The sequence below is a fragment of the Amyelois transitella genome, chromosome 4, assembly GCF_032362555.1.
Source record: "Amyelois transitella isolate CPQ chromosome 4, ilAmyTran1.1, whole genome shotgun sequence".
In the NCBI taxonomy this organism is placed as follows: Eukaryota; Metazoa; Arthropoda; class Insecta; order Lepidoptera; family Pyralidae; genus Amyelois; species Amyelois transitella.
This window is the reverse complement of record NC_083507.1, coordinates 11,195,983-11,220,581: the sequence shown is the minus strand read 5'-3', so window position 1 is coordinate 11,220,581 and position 24,599 is coordinate 11,195,983. Positions and strand designations below refer to the sequence as shown.

Here is a 24,599-nt window from a genome sequence, read left to right as displayed (position 1 = left end):
GATACGTCGGTGTTATAAATAAAAAAGTACCGTAAGTGTTTCTAGACTTTTTATTACTACGAAAAATTCCAAGAAGTTTGGTTCTGTAGATAACGCGTGAAGAAGCAACAAACAAATAAACTCACATACATACATACATATAGTGCTTTGCGTGGTGGACAGAGCCAATAGTCTCGTAAAGACCAATAGGATCGGTCTTATTCTTTTGTATTGGTAACGGGAACCACACGGCACGTATAAACTTACTTTCGCATTTATAAGTTGGGATGACCAACTAGATTAAATAACATTTAATCCTATATTTATGTACATATCATACATTTAAATATCAATTAGGCTATGAAATAATTCTATTGTTTATTAGTTATTTTTGTAACTAGATGTAGTTTACGTTTTATTATTTTTTCCACAATTTATTTTTATAGCCTTAGTATAAGCTAACGAATTGATTTATTTATATTTTTTTGTTGTAAATTCTTGTTAATCATGAGGGAAATAGTTCATATCCAAGTGGGGCGGTGTGGTAACCAGATTGGGTCAAAGGTAAGTTTTCTAAGTATGTTTACTTTGGCTTTTAAGATATATTTTTTTATATTGTGCCGTGTGGTTCCCGGCACCAATACAAAAAAGAATAGGATCCCCTCCATCTGTTTCCCATGGATGTCGTAAAAGGCGATAAGGGATAGGCTTACAAACTTGGGATTCTTTTTTAGGCGATGGGCTAGCAACCTGTCACTATTTGGACCTCAATAATATCAATAAGCCAAATAGCTGAACGTGGCCGATCAGTCTTTTTAAGACTGTTGGCTCTGTCTACCCCACAAGGGATATAGACGTGACCATATGTTTAAGATATTTTCGTGTAAATGATCGTAAGCTATGTACCTAGTGCCACCTAATTCCCAGCACTTTACAGAGTAAGGCTAATTAACTTATAATTCTTTTAGGCGGTGGGCTAGCAATTTATCAATATTTGAATCTCAATTCCATCTTTAAGCCATACAGATGAACGTGACGTTTCAGTCTTTATGAGACTGTTGGCTCTATCTACCCCGGAAGGGATAAAGGCGTGATTTTATGTATCTATGTATGTCTATGTACACTTGTGTAATAAAAAAACCTGCATTATATCAAAATTCTAAATATGAGCGGTAGTTATGGGTTTAATACAATATTTTAGACTAATCCTCAGCTGCAAGTTTTAGTTATCTGATGATAGATATGATGATGAAGGGCATGATAAGCATCAGCTTATCATGAGATTGAGATGAGATCATATCGGAGAATGGAGTCAGTTAATCTCGCAACTTATCCCCATAGAAATATAATAATAAGACTATCCCATCGCCACTTATAACAACACTAGAGGCCGCCCGCGACTTCGTCCGCATGGAAACCCTATCAATCCCGCGGGAACTCTGGGATAAAAAGTAGCCTATGTGTTATTCTGGGTCTTCAGCTACCTACATACCAAATTTCATGGTAATCGGTTCAGTAGTTTTTGCGTGAAAGAGTAACAAACATCCATACAAACTTTCGCCTTTATAATAGTAGTAGGATTATATAATAACATTTCGTACTTTCATAGTTCTGGGAGGTGATCTCCGATGAGCACGGCATCGATCCAAACGGCTGCTACTGTGGCGACTCCGACCTTCAACTCGAGAGGATCAACGTGTACTACAACGAAGGGTCACCCTGCAAGTTTGTCCCACGCGCCGTCTTAGTAGACCTGGAACCAGGCACCATGGACTCCCTCCGCGCCGGCCCTTTCGGACAAATCTTCAAACCTGACGCTATTGTCTTCGGTTCCACTGGAGCAGGCAATAATTGGGCTAAAGGACACTTCACTGAAGGCGCAGATTTGCTTGAAGCTATACTCGACGTTGTAAGGAAAGAAGCTGAGGGCTGCGACTGTCTGCAAGGCTTCCAACTGGTCCATTCTCTTGGTGGCGGAACTGGCTCCGGTTTGGGGACGCTGCTGTTAGGGAACCTCACAGAGGAGTACCCAGATAGGGTTTCCGTGACGTACTCAATAGTGCCTAGCCCCAAAGTGTCAGACACGGTCGTCGAACCTTACAATTCCACACTGTCTTTAAACCAACTGATAGAGAACTCCAACCAGACATTCTGCATCGACAACGAAGCGCTTTACGACATTTGTTTCAGGACTTTAAAAATAACAACACCAACTTATGGAGATTTGAACCATTTAGTGTCAGCGACGATGTCAGGAGTGACCACTTGTCTAAGATTTCCTGGTCAACTGAACGCGGATTTGAGGAAACTGGCTGTGAATATGGTGCCGTTTCCACGACTACACTTCTTCATGCCTGGGTTCGCTCCGCTGACGTCACGCGGCAGCCAGATGTACCGCGCGTTGACAGTCCCAGAACTGACGCATCAGATGTTTGACGCGAAAAACATGATGGCGGCGTGTGATCCTAGACACGGGCGCTACCTGACCGTGGCAGTAGTCTTCCGCGGTCGCATGTCCATGAAGGAAGTTGATGAGCAAATGCTGAATATTCAAAAGAAGAATAAAGAGTACTTCATTGAATGGATACCGAATAATGTTAAGACGGCTGTGTGTGATATACCGCCTCGTGGACTGAAGATGTCTGGAACATTTATTGGTAATACGACTGCTATCCAGGAGTTGTTTAAGAGGATATCTGAGCAGTTCTCGTCGATGTTTAGGAGGAAGGCGTTCCTGCATTGGTATACAGGGGAGGGAATGGACGAGGCGGAGTTTGCGGAAGCAGACAATAACCTTAGTGACCTGATCTCAGAGTACCAACAGTATCAAGACAGTACTGTTGATCAGGAGTTTGAAGACGAGGAAGAAGGGGAAAGCCCGGGTAATGATGACAGTGATGAATGAGTAATGTGTTTTGTCTTATTTATGTATTTATTAATAAATGTTGTATTCGTCTGATTCATTACTTAGTTTGGCTTTGGGGAAGAAGACGAAAGGGATGACGGGCGTTTTCAAATGACAGCGATTTCAGTTCTTCATGTTGCTTTATGGCCCTATGGTTAAAATATTATTGGTAAATATATCGGCTTATTTTAATCAGTCTGCACTGGCTAGACCATCTACGACGTAGGCACTCATAGACAATCGACGGCGTAGCCCTCGTAGACGATCGACGGCGTAGCCCTCGTAAACAATTGACGGCGTAGCCCTCGTAGACTATCTGCGACGTAGCACCCGTAGACTATATACGGCGTAGCATATGTAGACAATCTACGGCGTAGCTAATAGGTAGATAGATATGACTACCTTTTTGCTAAGATGGGTTACTACTTAGCGATTTTAAAGCGATTGCGATTATCGCGTAGATGACTAGCATTTTGAATAGATTTGAATTCCGAGGTTTTCTACTTAGATTTCAGTACTGGCAACTTTCTTAACAAATCAATTTCAAAATTAGAATGAACAGTTTTGAATAATTGACAAAAGAATGTAGCAGCCTCATTCATTTATAAAATTTCGTATGATGCACTAGTGAAAATTATTTAAAGGTGATTTTTTTAACCATTTTTTTATGATCTTTTTACGGAAGTGAAATTTTAACAATTTAGATTTTCGGTGTAAAATTTTTCGTGTCCCAACAAAATGAGGGAAATCGTCCACATCCAGGCCGGGCAATGCGGGAATCAGATTGGAGCTAAGGTTAGTAATGATAATTCAACTCTTTAACTCACTGACACACTTAATATTCCTGAATTCCCAGCAGGAAACATAATATCTATATATATTCGAGATATTTCATTTTTGCTTGCATGAAGAGAGTTATGAATGTAGATGAAGCGAAGGAAGTATGCAGAGATCGTGGCAAGTGGAAAGAGGTAGTCTCTGCCTACATCTCCGGGAAAGAGGCGTTATTTTATGTACGAGTATGTATGTATGTATTTCATTTTTGCATGGGCGGAGCTGAAGGCAATCACGTACTTGATTTTACAGCCTAAAAACTTACTCTACGAAGGTTAAAACGTAAATAAACGTCTGTAAAATCACGCCATTGGGAAACAGGCGTGATTTTCTGTATGTATCGCAGAACGTTCATGTCATGATGACGATTTGACAGCATAAGAAAAAAATTACTGTCAATTTATCCTTAAAATGTAATCACAACTTTCACTAGACTGTTAAACCAACCTTACTAATTTCTTTGTTTACAGTTCTGGGAGGTGATATCCGACGAGCACGGCATCGACCCGACCGGCGCTTACCAAGGCGACTCCGATTTGCAGCTCGAACGCATCAATGTGTACTACAACGAGGCGTCAGGAGGAAAGTATGTGCCGAGGGCCGTCCTTGTCGACCTCGAACCCGGCACTATGGACTCTGTCCGCTCGGGACCCTTTGGACAAATCTTCCGACCAGACAACTTCGTGTTCGGCCAGTCAGGCGCTGGTAACAATTGGGCTAAAGGCCATTACACTGAAGGGGCAGAATTAGTTGACTCGGTACTAGATGTCGTCAGAAAAGAAGCTGAGGGCTGCGACTGTCTCCAAGGATTCCAATTAACACATTCATTAGGCGGAGGTACCGGGTCCGGCATGGGAACTTTACTGATCTCCAAGATCAGGGAGGAATACCCCGACCGCATTATGAACACGTTCTCCGTAGTGCCAAGCCCGAAGGTTTCTGACACGGTGGTTGAACCCTACAATGCGACGCTGTCCGTACATCAGCTGGTAGAGAATACGGATGAGACGTACTGCATAGACAACGAGGCTTTGTACGACATTTGCTTCAGGACGTTGAAATTGACGACGCCTACGTACGGCGATCTGAACCATCTAGTGTCAGCGACGATGTCTGGAGTGACCACTTGTCTAAGATTTCCTGGTCAGTTGAACGCGGATTTGCGAAAACTGGCTGTGAATATGGTGCCGTTCCCGCGACTGCACTTCTTCATGCCCGGGTTCGCGCCGCTGACGTCACGCGGCAGCCAGCAATACCGCGCGCTTTCTGTTCCGGAGTTGACACAGCAGATGTTTGACGCGAAGAATATGATGGCGGCCTGTGACCCCCGTCATGGGCGTTATCTTACCGTCGCGGCTGTTTTCAGAGGACGGATGTCCATGAAGGAAGTGGACGAGCAGATGCTCAACATTCAAAACAAGAACAGCAGTTATTTCGTCGAATGGATCCCGAATAATGTTAAGACGGCCGTGTGCGACATCCCGCCGCGTGGCTTGAAGATGTCTGCCACATTTATCGGCAATACTACTGCGATTCAAGAGTTGTTCAAGAGGATATCTGAGCAGTTCACTGCTATGTTTAGACGGAAGGCTTTCCTTCACTGGTATACCGGGGAGGGAATGGATGAGATGGAATTTACTGAAGCTGAGAGTAATATGAACGACTTGGTGTCGGAGTACCAGCAGTATCAGGACGCCACGGCCGATGACGACGGAGATTTCGTGGAAGAAGTGGAAGAAGAGTGATGTAATTGTTTGTAATGTCCAATTTGTGTTTTGTTATTCTGTGTCCGTGTACAGTGTGGTCAGTCTTTATCCGTTTATCATGTTTAAGAAATAAATATATTTACATCCTAAGCGTTTGCCTTTTTTTCTTTGATGTAATGTGATAGGTCTGTTATCGATAAATAATGAACCAATAATTAGCTAGACAGCCAGAATAGCAGGGAAACTAACGTTTGTCGTCGACAGGTAAAAGTGACAGCTGGGTGTGGCGTGGCATTGTGCCGGTTACATTACTTCCTTTCCCCTGACAGCTGGGCCTTCCCCCCGTTTATCGTAGAAAACGTATTATTATGTATACAAGCCAATGCCTTTCTTTAAATTTTCCTGTCGTGGGCCTACTGGAAAAAAATTCTCTAAAAATAAGTAGTGCCCTTGTACCGAATTTCTCTTACTTTGTTCTATTTTTATTTTTCTTTTCCTTGATGTACATACATAAATATATAAATAAATAAAAAGATAAGATCCTTAATTTTAATTGGTGGGATCTTAGAGCAACACATGCTTCCGACACGTGAACACCACCCGCTTGCACCGTGTCAAGAATGACACGACACTGGGTAGAAACCCAGCAATCCCATATAATAGGGGCAACAATTGGCTTCACATTATGAACCCACAACTTTGTTACACACATGTACACATACTTACACGTATGTACACCTCGAAAAGAGTCAAGTTGTCCATCAAGATCCCTCAGCCCGATCGCCAGTGAAGCCCACGTGCCACAAAATTCCGAAAAATCCCCGTGAACTGTGAGCTATCAGAATTTAGAATAAAAATGTCCCTGTATGGAAGATCCTTGTTAACAATTAATATTGCAGTCCAGCAAATCCGCGTGTTGACACCAGTTTCAAGATACAGCTCCATGATGGAACTACTGATAATAATATTCCATAGACGTATGTGTAATTTTCATCACTAATTCCATTTGCAATGGATCTCGAAATAATGGACCTAGAGGATACATACCGGCTGGAATCAATATATTTTTCTAGAATATTTTTGAAAATTTCTGGAACGAAATTTGACTTGCTCTCAGGTCATTTTACTAAAATCCGACGTACAATGCGCACGGTGTGAAGATACGCGAGATTTTTTTATATATTTTTTTAGTTAGTTTTTAAGCTAATGTACATCAACTTTGTAGGGGCGTTTTGATTATTTAGGGGTAAATTTACAAGTATCTGCGTCAAGGAAGAGAAATTATCAAGATGAGGGAAATCATTACGATACAGGCTGGAGCTTGCGGGAACCAGATTGGTGGAAAGGTAAGCGTCATTTTGTGAGAAAGGTGTATGTTTTTCAACTTCTTTGTTTCTTACCCATATTATACTTATTTGTCCTTTTATTTGAAATGAATACTGTCAACATTTTATTTTGTTATACTTATAAGAATTCCTTGCCAAATACTATGACGTGTACTACTACCGTTGTAATTTTGGCGTAAATAAATAAATGAAAACAGTATCTTCTTTTGCTTAGAACCCTAGATTTTAGTGTCAATAAATCATTTCTTAACTAGCTGTATGCGCTCTTGAAAGTGAATAGAGACCGTTGGCGAAGGCTCGTTTCTCCATTACGCCAAAAATTTTCTTATATATCTTTGCCTAATCAAACCTATATTTCCAGTTCTGGGAGGTGATATCCGACGAGCATGGAATCGACCCGAGCGGCTGCTACCACGGCGACTCCGACCTTCAGCTTGAGAGAATCAACGTGTACTACAATGAGGCATCAGGCGGCAAGTTCGTTCCGCGAACGGTGCTGGTGGACCTTAAACCTGCCACCATGGATACCGTGCGCTCGGGTCCATTTGGCTGCCTCTTTAGACCAGACAATTTCGTGTATGGACAAAACTGCGCTGCTAACAACTGGGCGCGAGGACACTACACGGAAGGCGCCGAAATCATAGAATCCTGCTTGGACGTTGTTCGGAGAGAAGCTGAGGGTTGCGACTGTCTCCAGGGTTTCCAAATGTCCCACTCTCTCGGCGGAGGCACCGGCTCCGGTCTGGGCACTCTTATAATCAATCGCATCAGGGAAGAATACCCTGATCGCATAATTCTCACGTTTTCTGTATTTCCAAGCCCAAGAGTGTCAGACTGCGTTGTAGAACCGTATAACACAACGCTAGCGGTGAACCAGTTGGTTGAAAACACTGATCATGCGTTCTGCTTAGACAATGAGGCGCTATACGATATTTGCTTTAGAACACTGAAGCTGACGACGCCGACGTATGGCGACTTAAATCACTTGGTTTGCGCAACGATGTCTGGCATCACGACGTGCTTGAGATTCCCGGGTCAGCTGAACGCAGACCTGAGAAAGCTCGCTGTCAATATGGTGCCGTTCCCTAGACTCCATTTCTATACACCTGGATTCGCGCCTCTGACGTCGAGGGGGGCTCAACAGTACAGAGCACTGACAGTTCCCGAGTTGACACTGCAAATGTTTGACGCGAAGAACATGATGGTTGCTTGCGATCCACGACATGGGAGGTACCTCACTGTGGCCACTATATTTAGAGGCAGAATGTCGATGAAAGAAGTGGACGAACAGTTGGTCAACATTCAGAATAAGAACAGCACATACTTCGTTGAATGGATCCCGCATAATGTGAAGATTGCGGTCTGTGATATTCCGCCGCGAGGGTTGAAAATGGCTTCAACGTTTATTGGAAATACGACAGCTATCCAGGCTATTTTCAAGAGGATGTCTGAGCAGTTTGTAGCGATGTTCAGGCGGAAAGCATTCCTTCACTGGTACACTGGAGAGGGGATGGATGAGATGGAGTTCTCGGAAGCAGAGAGCAACATGAACGATCTAGTATCAGAATACCAGCAGTACCAGGACGCGACAGCAGACAACGAGGGAGAGTTCGATGAAGAGGAGGAAGGGGAAGGAATGGAGGAATAAAATGTTGGTGTTTCAATTTGTGTATGTCCTTGTTTGTCCCAAAATAAATGAATATACATATTTTTGTTTATTTCGTCAGCGCGCTATATACCCCCAGACAGTCTATCCCATCACATTTTGTTCTAGATTGGGACAGGACTCCCACATGATCATGATCCATGGTCAAAGGCATACTATGGGCTCCTGTCCAATGTAATGAAACCAAGTGCCTTTATTGCCTATGGTCCCTATGGTCAAAATTATTTTAATAAATGCTTACCTACTCTATACACGATTGTAGTCTATGAGTACGATCGTGTGCAACACTGTTTATAAACTAAAATCAATTGTGGTCACAAAAACAAAATACGCGTCGTCCAGTCAAAAACAGCGAAGTCTAAATTGCAAGCAAAGACTTCACGGATTGAAGCATATATACAACCTTTGACACAACATCGAGGAGCGTGGCCCTCCCTTTTGGGAGGAAGAGAATTTGTCACCGCTACGTGCAAAAGAACGCGGAGCCGCTGCATCGGGACACCGCACCGGCTCTGTCCGCCCCGCTACACGCTCCACTCTGTCTGCATTGTTAACTAACGATCAAGATATAGATAGACATATATTTATATGTTTATAAACACCTCTTCAAAACATCGATAGCATCTGTACATACATATAGTCACATCAATATCCCTTGCGGGGTAGACAGAGCTAGTCTTGAAAGACTGAAAGCTGCCATCTGTCTTCACTGAAAATGCCGACTACAAACCATTGTCAGCATTCCTCACAAAATTTTCAGCGCCCTCATTTAAAGTTCCGACTGAAAATAACAGATGGCGACACTGTCTTCAGGACGCCTTGTTGTTAGCGGTGGCGTAGCCCTGTCACTATTGTCATGGCGCCTGCTTGACATGTCGGCTAGGTAGCGTAGTATACAATGTAAATTATAAGCTTATTCTGTATGATGTAGTCTTATTTGATGTGTGCCGAGTGTGTGAGTGAGTGTTCGCGGAGTGATGTCAGTGGGTGACGCCGTTACGAGCGCGCCTGACAGAAAAATCGTTTGCGGGGAAGACAGCACGGACAGCGACAATGACACGGAGAGGAGGAGGCTGCTGCGGAGGATATCCACCAGCAAATGCCTCGGCCGGCTGGTAAGGAACCTTGTGTTTGTGTCTCGTTTACATCTAAAGCGCAGGGCGTGCCAGCAGCTGTGAGCCGAGGGGTGGGGGGGGGACCATGTGCCTGGGCAAATTTCGCTAGGTATTTTTTTTTTCAGTATACTACTAGGCATTGAGGTTGCTGATGGGTTTCGTGTAAATGTTAGCAAGGATAGGGTGGACGTTTGACCTATTTCGAGATAAAAGTCGGGGGAGCGCAGGGTGGCCACGATTTTGGGCGGGATGCGGACAGTATGTTTTCGCTTCCCTATTGGCAAATATGAAACAATTAGTTGATTGAAATTTCATCGTTATATAATTGAATTATACATAATGTAGGCTAATGCGTAGATGGCATCCAAATTTTAACAAAATTGTCTATGTAAATGCTAGTAAATTATAGACATCGGGGACATATGAAAGTAATTGAAGACCACAAAATATTGCCAAAAGTCTTGAAAAGATTGATCGGCCACGTTCAACGATTTGGCTTAATGATAGAATTGAGATCCAAATAGTGACAGGTTGCTAGCCCATCGCCTAAAAAAAGAATCCCAAGTTTATAAGCCTATCCCTTAGTCGCCTTTTACGACAGCCATGAGAAAGAGATGAGGTGATCTTATTCTTTTTTGTATTGGTGCCGGGAGCCACACGACACGAATTATGTCTTAATGAATAATAAATATATTCTGAGAAATCCCTAAAATTTGGCAAAAGTTGCTTCAAATAAATGTTGAGATGAAAAAGATGTCATTGTCACATCATATCAACAAACTTCTTTACATAATACCCATTGTTAAACTTTAAGTACGCATTTGTACGTTACGATATTATCTAAACTGAGTATTTGTAAGTACGATTATCTTATATTTTACTTTTTATTTCAGACCTCTTACTGGGGTTGTATCTCTTTGTGGACTCTTGTAAGGCGCCTTGAGCTATTTCAAGATAAACAAAAGTTTTCCGTCGTCTTCAGTTTGTTCCTGAACTTGCTTACTTACTTATAAGATAAAAGCAGTAATCCTCTCAGCGCGTTAGGTCTTATTACCAGAATTTTGTATTTTTCATTTTTATATCCACCTTTTTTCTGGGAGAAGCAAATTTACGAATGTGTACGATGCGAAATAAGTATGCAGGGGTCGTGGCAAGTAAAAATATGTCATGTCTGTGTACCCGCGAAAGATGGTGTATGTGAGTATTGCAATAAGCAATTTTTTTTGTAAGTTTGCGATAACGATAGACCTCTATCGGTCAAAAATCAAACCTTTTTTTTTTTTAAAATACCCCAAGCATAGTCATCAATTACTATGGTTATTTTAGATGATATCGTTCAAAAAGTTAATCTTAAATAGTTTTTTTTTGTAAGATATCCCAAGCCATATCACAATGGCCACTTTATCGATCGATCGAAGATCGTTCGAAAATTCGAAAAAACTGAATCTTATTTTCTTTTTGTAAATTATCCCAAGCATAGTTATCACAACAGCCAGCCAACGAGAAAAAAAATTCAAAAATTCTGTATCTTAAATTCGTTTTTTTTTTTTCAAAATATCCCACTCGTAGCACAACCATGGCCACCCTACACGATTGTGTACAGGATATCCGTCCATATTCGCATCTCGTCCTACTTTCGTCCCATTCACGGGAGTTTGACGGGTGAAATGGGTACGCGTATGTGGTGTATCAAATTATACACGCCGCCGTCAGGAGTTTTCGATAACATTATAGTGCTACAGATGGATTTGATAAAGCAACTGGAGACTCAGTGACAATGGAGCTATAGGCAGTACGTACATACATATAATCACGTCTACATCCCTTGCGGGGTAGACAGAGCCTATAGTCTTGAAAGACTGACAGGCGACGTTCAGCTGTTTGGCTGAATGGTAGAATTGAGATTCAAATAGTGACAGGTTGCTAGCCCATCGTATGAAAGAGGAATCCCAAGTTTATAAGCCCATCCCTTAGTCGCCTTTTGCGACACCCATGGGAACGAGATGGAGTGGTCCTATTCTTTATCTATTTAATGGTGCCGGGAACCACACATACATACATACATACATACATAAACTCACGCCTCTTTCCCGGAGGGGTAGGCAGAGACTACCTCTTTCCACTTGCCACGATCCCTGCATACTTCCTTTGCTTCATCCACATTCATAACTCTCTTCATGCAAGCTCGGCGGTTTCGGGCACTTTTGACCTGACCCTTCACCAGGACGTCCTTAATTTGATCAAGATATGTTCGAACCACACATCATACAGAATATTTAGTACTTGATATTAATAGTGTAAAGGTTTATCGACGAGATGAGATGAGTGACATACATTCATATGATCACGCCTTTATCCCTTGCGGGGTAGACATAGCCAACAGTATTGCAAAGACTGAAAGGTCGCGTTCACACGTATGGCTTAATGACAGAACTGAGATTCAAATAGCGACAGGTTGCTAGCCTATCACCCAAAAAGGAGACTCATGAAGTTTATTAACCTATCTTATAGTCGCCTTTTACAACATCCATGAGAAATAGAGTCGTATTTTTCTACAGTGGCAAGAATCACACACACATTTTTTTTGTAATGTATGTATTTTGTCAGTATGCATGTGCACTTTATCGCACCACCAACTTAAAGTTTTTTGGTCAGCTGGTTGACTGGTAGAGAATGCCAAACGGCATTAAGTCCGCCTTTTGTACATATTTTGTTTTTGTGCAATAAAGTTTAAATAAATAAATAAATCAAATAGCAATCTAAAAATAGATTTCCATATTTGCTAATCAAAAATAACACAGCGCCTATATCAATCAGGACTTGTATCAATACATTTCTCGGTCGGAATCCCTCATCCTTTATCACCGGATCCCTCATCCGTCTGCATCAATCACCCGCGGGATTACCGCCACCCCGGTATTCCAAGATGAGATATTGCTTATGAAATATCCGCGGTTAAGTCGGCCGGTATGAGCTGAGTACGCTTCGTAATGTCTTATTAAACTTCTAAGACGATTTCAGACGCGTAATAAAGACACAGGGTTTTAAAGTTTATTTTTATTTTGATACAACTGTTAAATATTAATCCAGGAATTAGGAGTAAAGGAGTCCTGTTTGATACATACATATAATAACGTCTTTATCCCGTGCGAGGCAGACAGAGCTAACAGTCTTGAAAATATTGATAGGCCACGTTCAACTGTATGGCTTAAAGATGGAATTGAGATTCAAATCATGACTGGTTGCTAGCCCATCTCCTAAAGGTAGAATTCCGAGTTAATATCCTGATGATTTTTAAAATATATTAAACCCAAAATTGAAATATACTAAGCTGAGTAAGAACTTAGTATAATATCTTATATATAAAATTCTCGTGTCACAATGTTCGTTCCCGTACTCCTCCGAAACGGCTTGACCGATTCTCATGAAATATTGTGAGCATATTGAGTAGGTCTAAGAATAGGCCAACATCTATTTTTTTTTAACTAGAAATTATTTTAAAAATATTTATATGGCAAAACAACGTTTGCCGGGACAGCTAGTAAAGTATATACTTTCCGTGAACCACACGGTACAGTGCAAGTAATGAAAGAGAGTTAACCATAACTTTGATATAATACTAAAAGTTCGTTTAAGGACTCTGAGACTCTAGACCGTGGGAATATAACGGGTGACCTTTTAATTAGTGCCGGACTGAGCTATCGCGGTAATTTGTATCAACACGGGAATATACAGTAGATGTTATGAACAGACCAAGCTTCTAAAATATAGACGGTAGGTCGTCATCGTCACGTGTTCAAATGAAATTTTAAAATCGTTCAGACTTTTTTAAATAGTTCATTAAACGTAATGACCGGCAAGTTGTTAAAAAGGCAGAATATTATAATGGAAAATGTGGCGATATCTCTACGCCAATCGTCACAACATTCAATCAAACAACTACTGTCAATCATCGCGAATAAATTGACGCGCCCAACCAATAGCAGTGAAGAATCTAAATCACGATTTAAAAGATTTCATGGATTGGAGCATAAGTACAACCTCCGACACAACATCGTCGGAGCCGCGGTTCCCCAGGCATTACACTTAGCCTGGCGGAAGATCTTCCCTTTGGTGGCGGTCGAGCCGAATCATCGTTCCCGCTACAGAAAATATAATATCTTTATCTAATATCGGTTCGTAAATACATATTTACGAACCGATGACAATACTACAAAAAATTATTCTGTTTTCAAATTATGCCATTAAAATTTATGGAGCCCTAAAAAGGCAGGTCGACTCCGACCTATCGCCTCATACTCGTTTGAGATATTACATACTCCTTGGACTTTATATTAAATCTACTCTCTGACGGTACTTTGAGAACACGTTTACTGAGAATAATATTATTAATTAATTTAATCTGCTACGTGGAATAGTTGAGAACCGTTGTATTTCGGACTCCCAATTTCAATTCAACCCATCGCATTTATGTACGAGATAGGATACGTTTGATATTATCCAGGGGCTGTAGCCTAATGAGACAAACCGACCAAACTGAAGATCATCTAAAGACAAAGGTGTCTAATGCATTGCACTGAGCAAAAGATCGCTGCAAATGGAAGGAGGCAGTGAGGAAACCTAGATCGGGCACATCACGACGTTCAGCACTTTGCAATCGACTGAAGGAACGGGAAGAACCCAGAATACACACATACATACATATATAATCACGTCTTTATCCCTTACGTGGTTGATAGAGCCAACAGTCTTGAAAGACTGATAAGTGACATTCAGCTGGTAGGCTTAATGATAGAATTAAGATCCAAATAGTGACAGGTTGCTAGGCCATCGCCTAAAGGAAGAATCCCAAGTTTATAAGCCTATCCCTTAGTCGCCTTTTACGAAAAGAGATGGAGTGGTCCTATTCTTTTTTTTCTATTTGTGCCGGAAACCACACGCCACGACCCCAGAATGATGAAAAGAAGCTGCCACATACACGGATTTTCTTCTTCATCTTACCTACTTTGATCAAATCGGGACACTTTGACAAGAGGTCAGGTCACGAGTACCCTAAATCGCTGAGCTTGCATGTAGACCGTTATGAATGTGGAGGAAGCGGAAGAATAAGCAGAGATCTTGGGAACTGGAAAGATGTTGTCTCTGCGTACCCCTCCGGGAAAGAGTCGTGATTTTATGTATGTATGTATGTTACAATTCTTCGTTGTTAAGGCGACATTTCTCTGCAATATTTAAAAGCACGCCACCCCGGGGAGAAGAAGCTTTTAAACTGCAATATTTAGGTCGAGCTTAAACCGTCTGCTTAAGTTTACTGGAGCTTAAACATTCTGAGTTATGACTCCCTGAGGGCAGTTACTGGTTTATAGTTTTGTGAGTGAGAACATTAATGGAGGGTGATTAAACTATTAATTATAAATGTCAATACGTAGGTACATAAAATCATACCTTTTTCCCGGAGGGGTAAGCAGTGGCTACATCTTTTCACTTTCCACGGTCCCTGCATACTTCTTTCGCTTCATCGACATTCATAACTTTCCTTATACAAGCTCATCGGTTTCGAGTACTTTTTACATAAACTTTTACCAGAAAGTGTTTATTTTAGTCAAAATCAATAGCGTATTGTAAAAAGACTGCCCCCGTAGCATGACACGCACGACGCCGTTATTATCGCGCGGAAAACTATCGCTATCCCGTTTCACGTCATAATGAAAAGCGAAACAGCAATAGCTTTTTTGGCGATAAAAAAGGCCTCACGCGTTCCGTAGCACCCGTAGCTGGGATTGTTCTTCGTAGCGATAGGCTAACAACCTGTTACTTACACTATAACTCTCAAGTCCATTATTCAGTCATAAATCCTGACTTTCTAGTCTGTCTAGTCATAATGTCTGTCTTGAAAGGCCTCTGTGGCGCAGCGGTAGTACGCTTGTCTGTGACACCGGAGGCCCGGGTTCGGCCAGGGCATGATGAGAAAAGAACTTTTTCTGATTGGCCTAGGTCTTGGATGTTTATCTATTTAAGTATGTTTTATAAAATATAGTATCGTTGAGTTAGTATCTCGTAACACAACATACTATTATTAATTCATTTTCTTATCAAGAAATATGCAGACGTCAAATCAAGGAAATTTCGTTTCCAGTTTGTCTATCGATAAAGTTTTTAAGCCGCTGATTAAAATAATTTTAGTGTGCCAGACAGATTGAAGCGAATCAATTTATTTTTATTTGAAATTTTAGGTCAAATACATAATATAAATCTTTATTCTTGCGGCTTACCTACATACCTATTACATATTACCTATTACAAACCTATTCCTATTACCTATTGCTTAAAAATATTAGTCAGTCTTGCTTGACCGTTGAGTTATGAGCTAAAATTTGGCGTAAACAGTCTTTGAATAGTGTAGTAAACCTTACGGAAAATTGAACAGAAAGAGCAGAAGCTAGTAATATTTCCGATTTATGCAGATTATAAGCATATACCTAATATTTATTATTAGAAGTTTTTATCCAGTCCAGGACACTGTATCTATCGACGTCAGTGTGTTAAACAAAGTCGCGAGTTCCAAGTTCCCTCTCTTCCTGTTTGATCAAATATCGTCGAGAATTTTGTGACTTCGGGAAATTTAAATGTCATATACTTGCAAAATTTATTTATACTGTGTTTGTTTAAGGTCGAAAGGTGAATGTGAGATTGTTTTTATATTGAACTAGCTTTTATCCGCGGCTTCGCCCGCGTGAGTTTAGCGACATCTATAAAAAGCGATGATTTTAATTATATATGGATATATAATTTTATATGGATCTTTGTTGTCTGAAATAAATGAATTTTTAAGGCCATTAATTTAGCACCACCAGTACCTACATCCATCTTAATTTGGTTCTAAGGTTCGACTGGCAAAGAATGCCTTGTTATTATAGGCATTAAGTCCAAATTATGTTAGGTATGTAAATAAATTTGCTTAATTTTTTTTACACTTTTCAGGACGCTCATACCCTCCTATTTTATTTTATGAATTGTACTTTGGAACAGTGAATTTCTCGAAATCAGTTAGTTATTCACCATTGGCAAAACGAAAATACCACAAAAATTTATTACAAATTCTTAGAATACGCTTTGTATATAAATAATATCAAAAATGATGAATTAACTTTAAAAAAAGACGCACGTAGTAAATCAGATTGTCTCATAAGACGTCTAAAATGTTACGATCGTTATTACAAAAGTGGTAAGTTTTAAAATACCGAACAGGTTTTATTTTTAGGCGTTAAAGAGCTGGTTCGTTGCCAAGTTGTGAACACTTGTAGGACGATGAACTGAAACGTAAATATTATTTACGCTGACCGATATTTAGTGTGCTTTACCCGAATGTCCGGTCGTGTTAGGCAGCTAACCGTTTTATATATATATTTATATATAATCACGTCTTTATCCCTTACGGGGTAGACAGAGTCTCGAAATAAATGAAACGCGACGGCCGTATGGCATAATGATAAATTGAGATTCAAAATTCACATTTTTTAATGTAGACAATGTGACGTTTATTTCATTCATCTATATTTGTTAATTGACGTCCGGTGAAAAGGATGCAGTGTAGTTTGTTCTGCCGCTTCGTCTACATATGCGCTTTGGAAGCGGTACCTATTAGATAAAATTAGATTTAAGTAAGTGATGCGTCGTCATTAAGTCTTACTTTGTATCCAATGCCACATTTATTCGTAAGCCATAAATCAATTTAGCCTTAGATTTACTGTCTATCATTTGGAGAAGTCAACAAAACTTTTTTTTTTCTGCACTCCTACACACTCGAGATGATGATGGTGCAATTTCAAAATATTGATTTTATTCCAGAATGAACCCTAAACTACATAAAATAAGGTATAAGTTAGTTTCATATAGTATGTCTATTATAAATATATTTTTGTTTTACTTATTTATATAGTCACGACGTTGAAAAACTGAAAAGCCACGTTCAGCTGTTTGGCTTAATATTAGAATACCTATAAATATTTGCAATATCCAAAAAGGTTCATTATGAAGATCTACCTATTATATTTTAAGACGTTGTTGTACTCATATTATGCAAATAAATACCTATTTGAAACTTCGTAAAAATTACTGTTTTTTGAGTCACTTGTGTAGAAAAAGTAAACACAATTACCCATTTTTGAAATGATTGAAAACACTTATTGGATCAAGCGTTGTAATTAGCGTGACGTCATCGTTCACTATCCTAGTAATGGAGACTCGAGTTCCATTAGAGGCACTCAACTATAAGGTACATAGTCCAGTGAGCCTATGCTATGTTTTACGAAACGCATCTTTCCCGGATACGTTTGTTAACACTAGTGTTAGAAATCAAATAAATAAATAAATATATACGGGACAAATACTTAACACTGATTAAGTTAGCCACAAAGTAAGTTCGAAACTTGTGTTACGAGATACTAACTCAACGATACTATATTTTATAATAAATTAGCGACCCGCCCCGGCTTCGCACGGGTGCAATGCTGATGCTAAATACACCACAGAATTCGGCCAGTACAGCAAGCGCTACTTCCCGAAATTTTAAATCTGTAATATCTTCGAAAATATTCATTTAAATCTAGTGCTGTAAGAACCATATAGATCTATATTAAATCAACAATATATTTAAGCTTTTTAATTGAATAAGGATTAATGCTGTATTGGTAAAAATCGCTTCAAAATTTGCCATTATTTGTCGTAAAAAGAAAATGACAAAAAAATTTATTGTGGGATATCCATGAGATATCATGATTATCACGGGAACAAAAAAAAAATATATTATTGGTTGCATGCAACAGAAGCTACAGGCTTAATATCTTTATATATTATAGCTTTAAATGCGTGACCGAGTTTATCGCGAAGAGAGCTTGGAGACCGCTAATTAAACATTTTTCTCGAGCTACGCTTTCCTGTTCTCCCCTAGAATAATATTTTCATACATTTATAGGACGGACGTGTATTAATGTGCACTTATACTGGTCTCTCGTGTTGCTTGTTAGTGCTAGAATTATCTGTTAATAAATTGGAGTCCTTAACCTTACGAGTAGGATAGGAGTCTAAAACAGTTTGATATCTTGCAAACTGTTTTAGAGATTTCTCTTTAGTAATATATAACACCCAGGCATCACGGGATCCCTTGCATTCGAATAATTTTTCTTGTCCTATTTTTGTTTGGCATAACGAGTTACGCATACTATTTTTTGTCGTAATAGTTTTTTGGCATACTATTTCAATAGGCATAAATATAGTTTAGAATAATTTATTTTTTTCGCGTCAGTCAACCTGTCACTATTCAATATGTAATGCGATTTACCAGACACGCTGTATATTTTATTTTAACCATAAAGCTGGACTTAAAGATGGCCGACATCCTCAATAAGAATGTTTGAACAAAAATGCTCTTAACTTCAGTACCAAAGGTCCAGCAGTGAGAATGTCGTCAATATTGTGACAGCGCTTGATATATAGCCAGCGGGCAATTACCCTGATTTCATGGCGAAGTCATACGATCCACCATCTCGCATTACATCACGAGAACCCACGAAATTTTTAGACTGTTTAATAAATATATTAGTTTTATATCACTACATAGTATAAAACAAAGTCGCTATTTTAGTCTGTTTGTCTATATGCTTAAATCTTGAAAATTACGCAACGGATTTTGATGCGGTTTTTTGTAACAGGTAGAGTGATTCAAGAGGAAGGTTTTTATGTATATTTTTTTCCAAATTTGCACCCGTGCGAAGCCGGGGCGGGTCGCTAGTATATGTTAAAAGAAAAATCCAAAGTTTATAGGCCTATGCCTATTCTTCTTTTAGGAGGATATGCCTTTTCTTCTTAGGCCTATGCCTATGCCTATTCTTCTTCTTTTAGGCGATGGGCTTGCAACCTGTCACTATTTGAATCTCAATTCTATCATTAAGCCAAACAGCTGAACGTAGCCTATCAGTCTTCTCAAGACTGTGGTATCTGTCTACCCCGCAAGGGAATTTGATGTGATTATATGTATGTATGATCATTGAAAACGCTGATAATCTTGGGTTTCTTTTTTAAGGCAATGGGTTGGCAATCTGTCAATATCTGAATCTCAATCACCAGCATTATGCCATACAGCTTTCGAGACTGTTGGCTCTGTCTATCTCATAAAGGGCGAAGAAACGATTATTTGATTTTAATATATGTATGTATGTTCTTTCATTCCCTTAATACGAAATAAAAAAGGTGAGATTTTTCCTTTTTTCTTTTTAAAGTACTAATTTCTAAGTAAGTAAAATTATACGAAAAATATTTCTAACCATTGTTAAGAAAAAATAAATAACTGGAATTACTATCTCCCATTGTACTGCACCGCAGTCATTGGCCGAGATGCGAGGTTAGCACTTTATACGGTCGAATTGAGAATCTCCTTTTTTGAAGGCGGTTAAAATTTTTCTCACTGTTTGTTTATTGTTAAGAAAAGAAAAATAACTGGAATTACTATCTCCCATTGTACTGCACCGCGTTCCTTAGCCACGATACGAGGGAAGCATTTTATAATTAAAATCTTCCCTTATTCCGCTTTGTGTGCTTTCAAAGGGACCCACAATTAGGGCTGCCAACTTTGTTTTACAAAAAAAAAACGTATAAAATTGTTTTAATGGAAAAGAAATAAAGTACTTGAAAGGTAAAAAATTATTTTTCAAATTTTATGGTATTATTGCCTTAAAAACGTATTTTTGTGTGATTTTAGCACATGCTAACAATTTCTTGCAACCTTTAAATGTTTCGAAGGTTGTTTGACAATCAAAATTTAAATTTAAATAAATAATGAGTGTTTTGTTTTACGCACCACAGTAAAAGTTGGAAATAATGTATTTTCGCATACTTTATTTGTATGCAAAAGTATAAAATATTACCACCAAAAATAAAGTAGGATACGTTATTATAAAGTATGGTTGGCAACCCTACCCACAATACAAGCGGCTTGACGTCCATTTTGTTTGGCTTGCAAATTCATACACGAAATGAGATAATAAAAATCTCTGAACTGCGGATGTAGGTCGAATGGTAACGATGCTTACTGGATGGAATCCTAATGGGTACTTGAAAAATAGAGTTACATTTTGTTTGTAAATGTGATATAGATTAGGTATATTATAGTGTCGTGTGGTTCCCGGCACCAATCCAATAAGAATAGGACCACTCCATCTCTTTCCCATGGATGTTAAAGCCGACTAAGGGGTAGGCTTATAAACTTGGGATTCTTCTTTTAGATGATGGGCTAGCAACCTGTCTAGCCAAATAGCTGAACGTGGCCCATCAGTTTTTACAAGACTGTAGGCTCTGTCTACCCCGCAAGGGATATAGACGTGATTATATGTATGTATGTATTATAGTGGTCAAGGGCGCATCTTTGGCTTCTGTCTTTTGAAAATTCTACTACGATTCACGAATTCTTCTACGATAACACGGCATTCCCTGAAAGACACCCTGAGGTGCCACGGGAATTGTTATTCTGACCCATGGCAACCCCCAGGCTTTAAATCGTGGCAAGGGGAAAGATGAAGCCTCTGCTCACTCCGGAAAGAGGCGTGATTTTATTGATGTACGGACATATATATATATATATATATATATATATATATATATATATATATTCAGGCATGTAATAAGTATGACCATAATATATTTTGAACAAGCACGTCATTGCAAGAATTCCATTTTAGAATCCAAACACATTGTAGTGTTTAAATTCTGTTTGCCCATCCATTTCTCAGATACAATGCTCTTCAATAATGGCTTCTGTGGCGCAGCGGTAGTACGCTTGTCTGTGGCACCTGAGGTCCCGGGTTCGAATCTCGGCCAGGGCATGATGAGAAACGATTTTTCTCTAATTGTGCCCGATCTTGGTTGTTTATCTATACAAGTACTTATTTTTAAACTAGCTGTTGCCCGCGACTTCCTCCGCGAAAATTTAGAGCTGAATCTTGATCATACAGTCAGATACAGACAGACAGATAAAAAATGTAAAAAAAAATATTTTTGCTTTCTATTATTCATTTTAAGTGACCCTCTCTCTATATTTTAGACAAAAATACTAAATGTACAGACAAAATATTTTTACTGTTTTGTATTATATGTATAGATATAGTATCGTTGAGTTAGTATCTCGTAATTCAAGTCCCAAACTAACTCAATCTATATAAATAATCTGTCCCGTATATATTTATTAATTTAATAATGCACTGTGCACAAGCTGTTCCCCTTAATGCAACTTTATGCCTTCTGCAGATGTTTCAAGCTAAGCTTCTTTGAAAGCTAAAGCTGTTTGGAGTACACTCAGTACTACGTTCTTGAGATCATGAGAGTGCTTTATTTTAAAAGTAAAGGATTAATGTTTGAAAAGAAGAGTTAAAGAGTTTGAGAGAGAAGGTTTAATTTTATAAGAATAATATTAATGTTTGTTAAGTATTTTATTTCGTGTTTTCAATAAATATTATTTTCACACTCATTATAGCTTTATTCTCGTTTCATTATACTTTTTGGCAAATTTGTTCCAATAATCCTACAGCAAGTGTTTATTTTCTCCGAATGCGAATTGGATTGTGGTTCATCAAGTTACCTAAGACCTTAAGAGAATCGGTAAGTATTCAAACTAATGAACATCACTTCGAAAATACACTGATACATTGCCGAGGTAGGATTTGAACTTTAAGCTGAGCATCACTCATCTTAACCGGACAAAAAACCGATTCGACCACACACCGTAAGGATTAACGATTAACAAAACCTTTCACTATAAAAAAAAATCACCTTTACAACTGCATAGGTGCAGCTGAAAAAAATAATAAAAAAAAACAAAAGAACGTCGACCGAGTGGATAAAAAAGAAGCCCGCTGGCGAATAAATACGTAAATTAAAAATGTCATCGCGACTCAGCGTGCACAACGGCTTAACGAGCTGCCTTAGTTCATTGGAAAATGACATTTATTACAGCTGCATAGAGGTTTGTGTCGTGTAACATGTCATGAAAAACATGTGCAAAGCGGGTCGCGGATGAGTGTACACGAATGGTCATGGCTTTGTCGGAAAAATGGCGAAACTGGTAGGAAAATTGGCGTGTTGACGAGTCATATACTAGTTGTCTATATTCATACACGTACATACATATTATCACGTCTATATCCCTTGCGGGGTAGACAGACCCAACAGTCTCGAAAAGACCACGTTCAGATGTTTGGCTTAATGATAAAATTGAGAAACAAATGTTTGTATGTACGTATGTTTGACGGTCTCTGTGGCGCAGCGGCAGTACGCTTGTCTGTGACACCGGAGGTCCCGGGTTCGAATCCCGGCCAGGGCATGATGAGAAAAGAACGTTTTTCTGATTGGCCTGGGTCTTGGATGTTTATCTATATAAGTATTTATTATAAAATATAGTATCGTTGAGTTAGCATCTCGGAACACAAGTCTCGAACTTACTTCGAGGCTAACTCAATCAGTGTAATTCGTTCCTTATATATTTATTTATTTGTTTATGTATGCACCTATGTGTTTATATGTAAATAAACTTTACGTCTTGTTTGCAGCCGGTGGTCAAAGAGGGGTACCTGATGAAGCAGACGCGCAGCTTCCAGCGATGGCAGCGCCGCTACTTCCGGTTGAGGGGGCGCACTCTCTACTACGCGAAGGAGAAGGAGGTTTGTTGAATTTTTCCAGAAAAGTAAATAGAATAAAAGTGAACATTACTACATAAGTAATAAAGTCTATATCCCTGGCGGCGTAGACAGGGTTAACAGTCTTGAAAATACTGAATGGCCACGTTCAGCTGTAGGTGTGGTTAATGATGAAATTGTGATTCAAATAGTGTAATTTTTCTCTTATCGACTTTTATAATCTGCATGGAAATGATTTTCTTTTTGCTACAAACCAGGAGCTTGGATTAGGTGAACGTGCACCTATTGCCTTAGTCGCCTTTTACGACATAAATAGGAAATACATCTAAAAAATATAATAATATCTAATATATATAAATTTGTAATCTTCTCTTCTAGGTTTTATTTATTTGGCACATTATTTCACTTATTCTTGTTATTCTTTTTTTCCACTACTCGTACTTTGGTGTGATACGTGAATACGTGGTGATCTGTGTTACAGGTTTTTCTAAACCTACCTCAGACACCACTCTCTCACAATTTGTATTGTTACTTGTACATACTTTTAAGGACAAAATGTGAATCTGTGTTGAGATAACTAAATTTAATTTTTTTTATTTATTTCAAAGTCCTCACACAGGGATCCTTTCTAAAATATGAGAATCTGAGGGCCAAGAATCTATACACGGAGTGAGAAAGACCTCACGTGCATTCGATCTTACTATGTCTAGATTCATCGTACGCGAGTGCTCTCATTGCGCTTCTCCTGAAGAAAAAACACATAAAACATTTATAACCCATTTAAATTGAAGCGTAAATAAAACACGCCACGCTCGTTACAACCCGGCCCACTTCTGTCCATCTCTGGTAAATTAGAATGTCTGCGTGTAAATTAAATTATTATTCTGTATAAAGGTCAACGCTCATTAGACCTACCCGACGCGACGCGCCGCGAGCGGTTATGTTTGTTTCCGGAAAACATAACACAATAACATCAACAAAGAAGATACATTATTTGTAAAAACAAAAATAATAATAAAACACTCGTGGAAAAATGGTCAGTTAACCTTTTATTTTTACATATGTACAGTGTACCAAGTCGCATTAAAGTAATGAATCCTCGTTATCATATTAACCTATACTCGTATTACTTGTTGACCGAGCTAGCGAAACATAACAAAAACTAAAAAAATACGCAGGTAGGGACTATGCCATCTTTGGTAAACCGGCTCCACCTCTTCGGATATCCTTGTCACATTGGACATTAACGACACTGAGACTATACGCCTGCCTTTCGGTCAACAATGCGTGGACGCTACGTCAATGAAGTGTTACCTTGGAGTAGTGAGCTATGACCTTAAATATAAACACTGCTCCACGGATATAT

The 24,599-nt window shown here is 39.2% G+C and overlaps 3 protein-coding genes across 3 annotated transcripts in view; all 3 read left to right on the top strand.

Moving 5' to 3' along the window:
- Positions 1-464: 464 nt before the first annotated feature.
- On the top strand, positions 465-2,884 carry LOC106137305 (tubulin beta chain). The gene is made up of 2 exons (XM_013338113.2): positions 465-543; positions 1,589-2,884. The coding sequence occupies exons 1-2, from the start codon at positions 487-489 to the stop codon at positions 2,882-2,884; spliced, it is 1,353 nt and encodes a 450-aa protein (XP_013193567.2). The 5' UTR covers positions 465-486.
- Positions 2,885-3,512: 628 nt separating this feature from the next.
- On the top strand, positions 3,513-8,418 carry LOC106137303 (uncharacterized). The gene is made up of 5 exons (XM_060953498.1): positions 3,513-3,679; positions 4,189-5,459; positions 5,518-5,521; positions 6,684-6,770; positions 7,132-8,418. Exons 1-5 carry the CDS (start codon positions 3,623-3,625, stop codon positions 8,416-8,418), a joined length of 2,706 nt encoding a protein of 901 aa, XP_060809481.1. The 5' UTR covers positions 3,513-3,622.
- Positions 8,419-9,357: 939 nt separating this feature from the next.
- The window catches only part of LOC106137292 (diacylglycerol kinase eta), a 125,727-nt gene continuing 110,485 nt past the window's right edge, over positions 9,358-24,599 (top strand). Inside the window, 2 exon segments of the mRNA XM_060954361.1 lie at positions 9,358-9,551; positions 23,147-23,257. Coding sequence (XP_060810344.1) covers positions 9,414-9,551; positions 23,147-23,257 — 249 coding nt within the window. The 5' untranslated portion in view covers positions 9,358-9,413.

Excerpts from the sequence above, each read along its gene's own strand:
- LOC106137305 (XM_013338113.2), top strand. The coding sequence starts at position 487 with ATGAGGGAAATAGTTCATATCCAAGTGGGGCGGTGTGGTAACCAGATT. Across the intron at positions 544-1,588 it reads GTAACCAGATTGGGTCAAAG|TTCTGGGAGGTGATCTCCGA; the intron begins GTAAGTTTTCTA and ends GTACTTTCATAG.
- LOC106137303 (XM_060953498.1), top strand. The coding sequence starts at position 3,623 with ATGAGGGAAATCGTCCACATCCAGGCCGGGCAATGCGGGAATCAGATT. Across the intron at positions 3,680-4,188 it reads GGAATCAGATTGGAGCTAAG|TTCTGGGAGGTGATATCCGA; the intron begins GTTAGTAATGAT and ends CTTTGTTTACAG. Across the intron at positions 6,771-7,131 it reads GGAACCAGATTGGTGGAAAG|TTCTGGGAGGTGATATCCGA; the intron begins GTAAGCGTCATT and ends CTATATTTCCAG.